Raw genomic sequence first — 10,611 nt, forward strand, 5'->3', positions numbered from 1 at the left:
ACCTAAATTAACTGAAAATAACCCTAGAACCTAGAGTAAACAATCCCTTTAAGTATAAATATAATTGCACGTTTGTGATTAGCCCTCGGTCTGTGACGTGCAAAATAAATTGGCAAATGTGCAACTTTTTCAGGGTGGCAGCATGATCGCGGGTCAGCGCCCAAAAATGAAAATTTCGAAATTCAATTTTGTTTTATGAAAAATGTGAATGCGTAATTATAGACATTTGTAGATATGTGCTATTATTTATGAATCTACTGTATGTGTGTATATGCTCTCAAATTCTAGAGTAGAGTACCATCTCTTTAACTCTGGTTAAGGTGACTCCGTGTAGATGAGGCTATATTATTACATGATCAGTGGTGAATAGCTTAAAACACAAACCTCATGGCTTTACCCTCCCAGACACGAGTTGGTTACAACCTAGCGTGCATGAGTGTGTGCGTGTTTGCCTGTGAATATGTAGTGTAAAATTCCAGCTAAGTTTTTACTCGAACCCTGCTGATAGTCAGATTCTGGGCTAACAAGACCCTTGTACATTATTCACAGAATCTTATGTGCTGTGAAGATTGTGGAAAGCATTGCCCACCTGCATGAGATAGTAACAATGTTCTGAGATATCTTAAATTATTGTCCATTTATTCAGGAGCTGCGTATTGAAAACGCATCAGTTGCCCATTGAAGCATTTGTTGTTGCATTGCGGTGGATGGGATTGGAAGACGTCGACAGTGATGAAGCACAGTGCCTCATTGCCAACCTGATATATGAGGCAGGTGTCTTTTCTCTTTATTGGCATTTGGTAGTCAATGCGAAATGCTGGCCAAGTGTGACTGAGCCTATGTTCAGTTATTGTCATGACAATTGTTTATCAGAGTATGATTGGCATTTTATTGTTATGTACTAATTGATTTATGTTTTGCTGATAATTTCAGGGAAAGATCAAGGGCTATATTTCACATCAGCACCAGAAATTAGTTGTGAGCAAACAAAATGCTTTTCCTCCGCTGACTGCAATAAATTAGCAGCTACTGTACTTGTATTGAAGCACCATGGAGTCCATTGCATGTGTACTATCATGGTATGTAATATATAAGTACCAATTTTCTTGTACGTGTGATGCACCATATCTACAGGACCAATAAATAATTGATTAGATTATTTGCTCTTGTTAAAGTTTTGCTGTGTGAAAATAACTGAAAATGAACCGAGTCATATCCAAGCACCTTCAGCTATATTTAAAGGGATTCATGTCCCTAGGTTCCTTGTATATTTTCAGTTAAAATAGGTTGAAAAAACGCTATATAAAAAATTCAATTGTTCAATACTCATTAGAAATGTTTTTTTAATCTTGTAAAACTAACGACTGGATCGTTGCTTACAGCGACGGTGGCGCCACTACTAGCCCATCTGCTTTCAAAGTTGTGAGTTGCAACTTTTCGGCTGCAGGCTGCAGACCGAGGGTGTTTCTTATTTATTAATTCAAGAGGATTGCAATATCTTATAAACAACTTTTAGGTTCACTCTAAAATAAAAATCAGTCAGTTAAATAACAGTTAGATATAAATATAATTGCACTTTCTAGGGTGTAGTATCCCTTTAAGATAGTCACAGGAAGAAAAGCCATTGTTGGCCATAATTTGTTATTGTTATCAAACAAGCTAAATACCTATAATATTCATATTTGGTATCCCCACTTCATATATATGAGGGGCTTGAATCAAGGTCAGAGGCAGTCATGATTTTTATTTATTTTTATTTATACTACATAAACCAGAGTCCTACTAAAAACTCCAGACCCAGACTTGAGGGGGCTGCTATTTCCAAACTGATCAGATATCGTAGCCCATATTTGTTTGTTTTGATTTTTCCAATGAACTTTAAGGGGATGATTTAAGTTTTCCTGATTTTACTGGAGGGCGTATGAAATCTCCTACCTAACAATATTCTGAGAATAGCTGGCCAGTGACCATCAGAGTATCAAAATAACTTCTAGACACTTGAAAAACATATTTAGGGCAAGTGTGGTTTGTAATAGACATCCTTTTTAAACAAAAGCACTCACGAATAGGAGCTATAGCAAAACGGCAGGAATTATTAATTGGGTAAAAGTTCAAGCTTTGCAACTTTTGTGGACGTAATGTTTCACGTAAGTCATCAGAAGCAGGCAATAGATAGATCATTTAAATGATCCTTATTAATGAGATTGAATCTTATTCTGCTGCACTTAATTTTGGTATAGTATCAAAATTTCAGAATTTTAACATTTAAAGGGATAGTAGACTAGGATTTTACTGCATACAACTGTACTTACTATATAACAAATCGTCTATACCCACACGTATTTGTTACCAGATACCTAATTTTTAATTACACAACAACGCTACGAAATTTGAACGGCGCCATGACACCCGCGACCGTGCTGCCAACCCGAAAAAGTTGTGTATTTGACAATTTATTTTGCACGTTACAGACGGAGGGCTATTCACAAAAGTACAATTATATTTATACCTAAATGATATTTAACTGAACGATATTCATTTTAGGGCAAATTTATCCATATTATAACTGAAACTATATGTTGTTTATAAGATATTACAATCCTTTTGCTTTTAAATTAATAAATAAGAAACACCCTCAGTCTGTAGCCCTTGGCTTAAGTGGTTTTGCGCAACTTATCAGATCGTGCGCTTTGAGTGGCGCCGTTGTTGTAATCAAACTGTAGTCGTTAGTTTTAAAACATTTTTTAATAATATTTCTAATGGTGATTGAACCATGAAACTTTTTATGTAGCGTAATTTTAACCTAAATTAACTGAAAATAACCCTAGAACCTAGAGTAAACGATCCCTTTAATATATTAGGACACCAATATTGTTTGAAGAAAAGAAAACACGTGGTAGTTTCAAGTAGATTACAACCAATTAGGCATACATCTAAAGGAATATCAAATGTGTGAATAAATATATGATCGAAATAGATAGCATTAACTGCAGGAACCTTGGATATAAACAATTGAATTATTTTATGTGCACACAGTCATTACACTTAAAGGGTTATGCACAATATCCAACAGTTTACTAGCATAACAATTGGTTATATATGAGATACATACAGTAATATCTATTATATAAACCTAAATCACAAGTGTTAAACAATATAGATCACTAAAATGTACAAGTAACATATTTATTAGAGACCGATGTCATTTTAATTAAATAATTGCTTTAACATTGAAGTTATTAAATCATCTACAATATAATTATTAATGTTAATATAAATATTAATTACTGTCACAAAATTACAAATAATTTAAAGGTAATATACAAGAGTTAATTTTTTTGGTGTGGAAAAAGAATATTCAGAGAACTGGTTTTACTTACTATGAACATATCTATAAATATGATAGTGTGTGTGTTTTTGACTCACTAGGTTTCAATTACCAGAGGCCTGCCGTAAAGAAACAATTATTTAAAATATGGGCAACCTTAAGTGTAGAAGCTAATTGTTACTTCACAATGCTCACTCTCCGAGTGACAGTAACAGTAATTTAGGGAAACTTAAAAACTGGAATTGATAGATGTCTTTCACTCATCATCATTACTGAGACACGACTGTCTGCTGTCACCTTTAATTATTTATGGGAATCATGCATGTTCAGTCTTCAGCCTCAAATCCAAACATGTCCTGCGTTTCAAACCAGGCCAGATCTGCCTTTTTAATTTCCCCCTTCTTCTCAAAGTCTCTGCGTCTGTCTTTGCACGAATTCTTGACGAACTTGTTGTTTGTTTTCTGTTGGTTTACAGCAATTTGTTCCTGTAATTTTTAGCAAATTAGAGATGTGCAAACCGATTACGTTTCCCTTAAGTAATAAGGTATAGAACTGGTGCCACCATAATATTATGATAGGTCTGTGATTAGCAGCCAAGACCTCAATGGTCATTTTCCATGGTCATCGACCAAACTATGGATATCTCTTGCAGATTATTAGTCATTACCTGCTGCTTTATGTTAATATTTGCACCGTTGTTCTCTTTGGGGAAGAAGATGGTATCAAATTGCTTCGACTCCTCTTCTGATACCTTCATCTGCAATTATAGCCATTGTATCGCATACATATATAAATACATGCATCTTTCTCTAGCCTTGTGTAGATTCTTAGTGCAACTAAAATTTACTTAAGATATTCATATTTAATTTGTAACAGTCACTCTAAAGAACAAAATCTATAAATATATGTAACCTTTTTCTGCTGCTGCTGCTGCTTTGCAGTAGATTCTCTTGCCATAGCCTGGGGTGTGGATGGGACCCTTGTATAGGCGAAGCCAGTCTTCCTGACTGATCCACTTGCAGACCCTTTCTGCATGACCTGGAAGCGTGCTTGTATTTCCTTGTAGTCAACCTTATATCCAGTCACCAATATGGATTTAGTCATGTATGGAGTTTATTGGTCAATAGGAAGTTATATATGAAATCAGGTGAGTAATAGTAGACTTAAGAGTCATTACTGTACCTGTGTTCATTAACCCAGGCAGATTTCTAGTCTCACACAGGCACAGGTCAGCATTCACAGTCAGAAATCATGAAAACTTTGCAGTATATACTATTACCGTTCCATTTGCCTTTTATGTATCGTGAGTAATAATCGCCTGTTATGTTTAAATTATTGCTCACTACAAAATACAGTGGAAAAACGTCTTTATTTTAGACGCACGCATCATGCACTAAGACAATGCCAACTTTATCTGAAGAGGAGTCGGCAAATCTCCTTTTCCCAATGAGCATGGTTAAAGGCATAAGACGACCATTGATTATGCAATTTTAACGAATGCTACAGTAACTGGCACCTTGTGTAGTTAATAAGTACATTACCTTATAGCCAAACGCGTATTAGTTTGTCCAATATCACTGCTGGTTACTAAGAAATGTTCCAAATTGAAATCCCGCGGTCAATATAAATCCCGTTGTTGACAAGTTACAACGCCGCACATGACCGGCGTAACCGGCCGAGCGGTGTCCCCAATACGGATTATTACGTGCACCGGAACATTTTCCGCGACGTACTGCTCCGGCCGTAGACAGTGACTTTCGAATGCCTTGTGGTCTGAGTGCGGCATTCCGTACGTTATGCTGTTTTACTCTTGGGATTCGGGAATACAAGGAACTATACGAAGAATCTTGAGATTACAAGCAACATGATATATAATGTTGAAAAGGATACTGCCGTCATTAAGGCAAACAACTTTACCCGGGAACAAACAATTCCCGATGCTCAACATCTGTAGCAACAGTGTGAGGGTCCACCGAACCGGAATTTGATCGCCCTTATTTTGTTGCGCAATAAATTTAGCGGTTGGCGCCAGATTACCCTGAATTTACGGATTTCAATTAGACATTTCTTAGTAATTAGCAGTGATATTGGACAAACTAATACGCGTTTGTCTATAAGGTAATGTACTTATTAACTACACAAGGTGCCAGTTACTGTAGCATTCGTCAACTTTGCCTAATCGATGGAAATATTATGCCTTTAATGGAATATTATCACCTCCATATGTTCAGATGCGGAGGAGTCGGCACCGTCCATTTCGCTAAAGACTACGGATCGTTTCCTAGTTATCGACGAGCTGCGATTCTTTAGTATTCCTGCTAGTGGCGTACTCATCGTTGTCTTCATCTGCGTCATCTTTTCTTGGTCTCTCTGCGGAATAAAGGTTAGTGTAATGGGTTTGCCTCGCCTTAGCAAAAAAAGGTACTTGGATGTCAGACATCTACTGTATACGCTGTATATATCGCGGTGGTTTAATTTTCGCAAATTTCGCGAACGCGTCGTCGATCGCGAAAATAACAACGCGAATAATTCATACACAATAATACTGAATAATTCATAATTCACCGACCGCGAAATTAACCACTCGCGAAATTGTCAGTCAAGTCTGAATTCGCAAAAATATCTGTACGCGAAAAATATGGCATATACAGTAATCGATGCCTACAGTTCATTTCTTTACTTCATGCAATCATGAATACGTGCTCATGAATTTTGACTAGGGTTTCGTTCACACTTTTTCTAACCATACCACTGGCGTTTTGGGTGTCTGCGGTGTTTTTCTCCTTGTTGGAGGGAGTGATACTCGCTTTGGTGTCTGTGCCACTGTATAAATTAAATCAAGGTGACAATCAAATGCACAGATATGTATGAATACGAGATATGCATTCTTTTTTTATACATTTTTAACATCCTTATAGTAACCATTACCATATGACTGCAAGTAACTATTTAGCAAGCAACCATATTTTATGATTTTATGATTAGGTGTTTCAATAAAGTACAAGATTGTAAAGAATTACCTGTAATTACATGAATAATACAGGGCTCGAATTTCCCCAGTTTGAGGACTAATCCGTACGGATTTGTTCCTTCACAAATGAGCAAATCCGCTCAAAATCTAAGTAATCCATACAGGGTAGGCTAAATTTTACTATGAAAGAAAAAATTGGATGCAGGACAAACTGTCCTGAATAAAATACCTTATAAAGCTAATAATACCTATAAAGTTAAACATTACTATTTGTCAGATAGTTGATTGAAATGCTGTATAATGGCTCTGCCACCACAGACTCTGTGTGTGCTCTGTGTACATTTAATGATTTTAAGACAAAGATAATTGCAGAGGTGGAAGGGGCACTGTAACGCAAGTTATTTTTAAGTAATCCATACGGATTTCCTTCAGGGTTTCTCATGTAATCCCTAACTAATCCGTATGGTAATTTACCCTGCGGATTACCTCTGAATTTCGAGCCCTGATAATATAAATGTAATCAGATTATTTAATTAAAAATTTACTACCCATTACCAGGAGTGACTGGTTCCACAACCCTTCGCTGCTCCATGTTCTTCACAGCTTGTAGCAATTCTTTCATTTCTTGGTCTCTTACTGCCACATCCCCTTCGAGCTGTTTAACCCTTTCAGCACATTTTTCAAGCTGTTCACATTTCTCCTGTTATAGAAAGAAGTCTAGAACACTGAGATTCAAAAGGTTCTATAGAACTGCAAAATACTCCACCATAGTAGGTTTGGCAAGAAATATAGTGGATAAAAAAATTCCATTTTAGATATGTAGTTACTAATAACCATTGTATATATATATATATACACACACACACACAAATAGACAAGTAGCATGCACGCGCGCACACACATATGCACGCATGTGCGTACACATAACACAATGAGAAATGTTGGTGATTTCAAACCTTCAAGCCTTTGCTCTCTAATTCTTTTTGCTCAGCTTCCTTCAGCTTCAGCTGCATGTTCTTTATCTGACCTGTCTATATAGTAACCAAAAATAATAGTATATTAGAGTATTGCAGTTAATAATCAGTCACATTTATTACAGTATATTGAGGATCTCCAGTTGAAAGAAGGAAAGCAAAGTACATGCCATTAGCCCCCCTCCCATTATTCAAGCTTTATTTAAATATTACACTTGATTATGCTTCAACAATGGAAACAGTATCAATCAACTGACATGTATATAATTGCAAAATGCTAAAATTATCCCAATCCTCAAGTAGTGTGGAATAATAATGTCACTTTCACCAAGACAATACTCCTGTGATTAATCCGGGCTTCCATCATACACCTTGCTATCTACTGTTAATGATATATGTTATAATGTCACTGTATTTATTATATACATTAGCGAGCTCCTTTTGCTTGCATTCTTCAAGTTTTTTGGCCATGTCTTTCACTTCCTTGCATTTTATTTCGAGTTTTTTCTCATCTCTCAACTGAAATACAATCATTCACACATAATGGTTGAAAAGCTTGCACAGGAAGAACAATAGCCTCGTCTACACGACGAACCTTAACTCGAGTTAAGCGTTAACTCGAGTTAGCGATTATGTAGCGTCTACACGACAACACCCGATAGCGATTATTATCGATTTATTATGCATGCGTGCGTGCGTATGTAAACGTGCGTGCGTGCGTGTGTGCATGCGTGTGCACAGATACGTGCGTGCGTGTGTGCGTGCGTGTGCACGTACACGTGCATGCGTGCGTGCGTGTTCACGTACGTGCGTGCGTGCGTGCATGAGTGTGTGCGTGCGTGCGCGCGTGTGCAGGTACACGTTCGTGCGTGCGTGCGTGCATGTGCACGTAGGCATGCGTGCGTGCGCACGTACACGTGCGTGCATGAGTGTGTGCGTGCGTGCGTGTGTACGTACATCGAACTAGTGCTGCCGCCTATCGTGGAGGTTAAGCTAACTCGAGTTAAGCGTCTACACGGGCCTTGACTCGAGTTAAGGTAACTCGAGTTAGCTTAACCTCGATCGACTGGCGAGGTCAAGCTAACTCGAGTTACCTTAACTCGAGTTAAGGCCCCGTGTAGACGCTTAACTCGAGTTAAGGTTCGTCGTGTAGACGTAGCTAATATGCATGTGCATTCATTTTATTTCCACAGTCCACTAACTACAATTATAATATTACTTAACAGCGTATAATAGCACTGTAGCACTCTATTGATACATAAATGCATTTAGAATCAATTAAATGGGAATGATGAGTATACCTTGTGTTTATCTAAGAGAGCAATCATGTCAGCAATTCTGACGTCACAGTTCAACTCCATTTTGGCTATATCTGCCTTTACTCCTTCATTTTTTCGCTGCATTTTCTCTCCCTAAATTGTAGATATGATTTCAATTTGAAAAAGAATTAATATGAAGAATATAGTAACCTTGGTAATATAATTCAATATAAATAATTATGACATTTCCTTTGCAATAGGTGGCAGATTGGCAAGTAAATTAAAACTTGCAGTTTTTTTTTTAGCTAACACAAATGTAGCCATTTATTGTGCTAGTTTTGGTTGATTTCCAATTCAGAATTTTGATATTAAAAAATTAAATGCAATATTATTAAATCAATTAGATCCAAAACTACTTGTAATAAAAGTAATAAATAAATGCATCATGCCTGTACCTCAATCTCAAGCTCCTTGACTTTGGTCGTGGCATTTGCGTAATCCCCAGTTAAGTCAGCAAGCTTGCTTTCTAGATTTTCAATCCGAGTTTGCTGACCATTGAGATTCATTGTCAAGCTTCCATTCTGTAGAGTAGTAGTAGCAGTAGCAGCAGCAGCTAATATTCTTTATTATCATAAAATGTAATCTTACAAGAACATCATATGTGGAGTTTGAAGGTCACATCCACACACACATTATTACCTCCTAATTCTGTATCTAAACTTAAATCCCTGTTTCCTCTCTCATAGCAGAACAGTATAGCATATGCAACATGCAGCTTGTATATTTATAGCCTCTAGCAGTGAGCTCTACCTAGAAGTCTGCTAATTATTAAAGCGTTTAAAATTCACAACAACCCATCACTTCCGAAACTTGTTTGAAACCATGCTATTTAACAGTGATCTGCTATTCTTATATAGGTGATATTTTACCTCGAGCTCAAGCCCCTTGACTTTGGTAGATGCATTCGTGTAGTCTCCAGTTAAATCAGCAATCTTGCTCTCCAGATTTTCCATTTCCTTTTGCTTGTCATTAAGATTCATCATTAGTGTTGAATTCTGTGAAATAATGCATAAAACATTACCAGTTGTGTAGTTCATGCATGCACAAGTAGAGAGAGAGAGAGAGAGGGAGAGAGAGAGACACAGAGAGAGAGAGACAGAGAGAGAGAGAGAGAGAGAGAGAGAGAGAGAGAGAGAGAGAGAGAGAGAGAGAGAGAGAGAGAGAGAGAGAGAGAGAGAGAGAGAGAGAGAGAGAGAGAGAGAGAGAGAGAGAGAGAGAGAGAGAGAGAGAGAGAGAGTGAGCTATTATGGGATGGAGATTCTTGCCTAAGAAGTGGCTTTCTGATACTATAGTTATATAGGTATATATATCGATCCTGTGACAGACTAATCTGGCAGGTCTATTTTCAAGTCTTCAAACTGAATGAACCAATCGTTTGTTGCACATTTCACAAAAATAGCCCTGTCCCAGAATGGGTAGTGAACCACATATTCTGGTGGTCAGAGTTGGAGCATTTGTGAATTTGAGTAAATTGTAGCAAATTTTTGGCAAGGAATGTTTCGACACAGCAGCTAGAGATGCAGACAAAAATTATCGGGAGACAAGCATCACCTAATCTGACAAATCCTTTATGTAGAGGTTTAAGAGTATGTGAATCTTGTGGTAACAACTTACAGCCAGTCCAGTGTATTTCAATTGCTAATTTGGGAAACTTCGTTCAGAAACATGCTTATAGAGCACTTGTTTCCTCCATGTGCCTGTAATAGGATTAAATTTTTGATGAATGATTTTCAATTTCGAACTGTAGGAAAAGCTTTCTCGACACATACATATGAATTAGGTGTTGTCCATAAACCTATTACAAAATTTGACACACATTCATGAATGAATGATTGAAAAACAAACCTTTGATAGACTTCAGTTCCTCAACAGCTTGCTGGGAATTTCTGTAAGCCGTTTTTACTTCAGATAACCTGTTAACCAAATATTCGCAAAGCATGCTGAATGATTACTATATATATATATACCAGGACAACATCGAGTTTTCCAGACACTGATGGTCCGGAACTCTATTTTTAT

General features: G+C 37.1%; 2 protein-coding genes across 3 annotated transcripts in view; one reads left to right on the forward strand and one right to left on the reverse strand.

Annotated features, from left to right (window-relative positions):
• The window catches only part of LOC106815446 (PCI domain-containing protein 2-like), a 35,517-nt gene extending 34,358 nt beyond the window's left edge, over positions 1–1,159 (forward strand). Inside the window, exons 14-15 of the mRNA XM_014819903.1 lie at positions 647–770; positions 934–1,159. Coding sequence (XP_014675389.1) covers positions 647–770; positions 934–1,023 — 214 coding nt within the window. The 3' untranslated portion in view covers positions 1,024–1,159. The remainder of the gene's footprint in view (positions 1–646; positions 771–933) is intronic.
• A 1,861-nt stretch (positions 1,160–3,020) lies between these two features.
• The window catches only part of LOC106815447 (neurofilament medium polypeptide-like), an 18,362-nt gene continuing 10,771 nt past the window's right edge, over positions 3,021–10,611 (reverse strand). The window contains exons 4-14 of one of the 2 annotated variants that reach the window (XM_014819904.1): positions 9,462–9,587; positions 8,988–9,113; positions 8,575–8,685; positions 7,700–7,792; positions 7,256–7,330; positions 6,855–6,999; positions 6,078–6,151; positions 5,546–5,698; positions 4,241–4,399; positions 3,996–4,085; positions 3,021–3,813 (exon numbers count right to left, since the gene is read on the reverse strand). In XM_014819904.1, coding sequence (XP_014675390.1) covers positions 3,655–3,813; positions 3,996–4,085; positions 4,241–4,399; positions 5,546–5,698; positions 6,078–6,151; positions 6,855–6,999; positions 7,256–7,330; positions 7,700–7,792; positions 8,575–8,685; positions 8,988–9,113; positions 9,462–9,587 — 1,311 coding nt within the window. In that variant the 3' untranslated portion in view covers positions 3,021–3,654. The remainder of the gene's footprint in view (positions 3,814–3,995; positions 4,086–4,240; positions 4,400–5,545; positions 5,699–6,077; positions 6,152–6,854; positions 7,000–7,255; positions 7,331–7,699; positions 7,793–8,574; positions 8,686–8,987; positions 9,114–9,461; positions 9,588–10,611) is intronic. The other variant, XM_014819905.1, reaches the window with a different exon arrangement.

This window comes from Priapulus caudatus, unplaced genomic scaffold (assembly GCF_000485595.1).
Source record: "Priapulus caudatus unplaced genomic scaffold, Priapulus_caudatus-5.0.1 Scaffold1114, whole genome shotgun sequence".
NCBI classification, from domain to species: domain Eukaryota; kingdom Metazoa; phylum Priapulida; class Priapulimorpha; order Priapulimorphida; family Priapulidae; genus Priapulus; species Priapulus caudatus.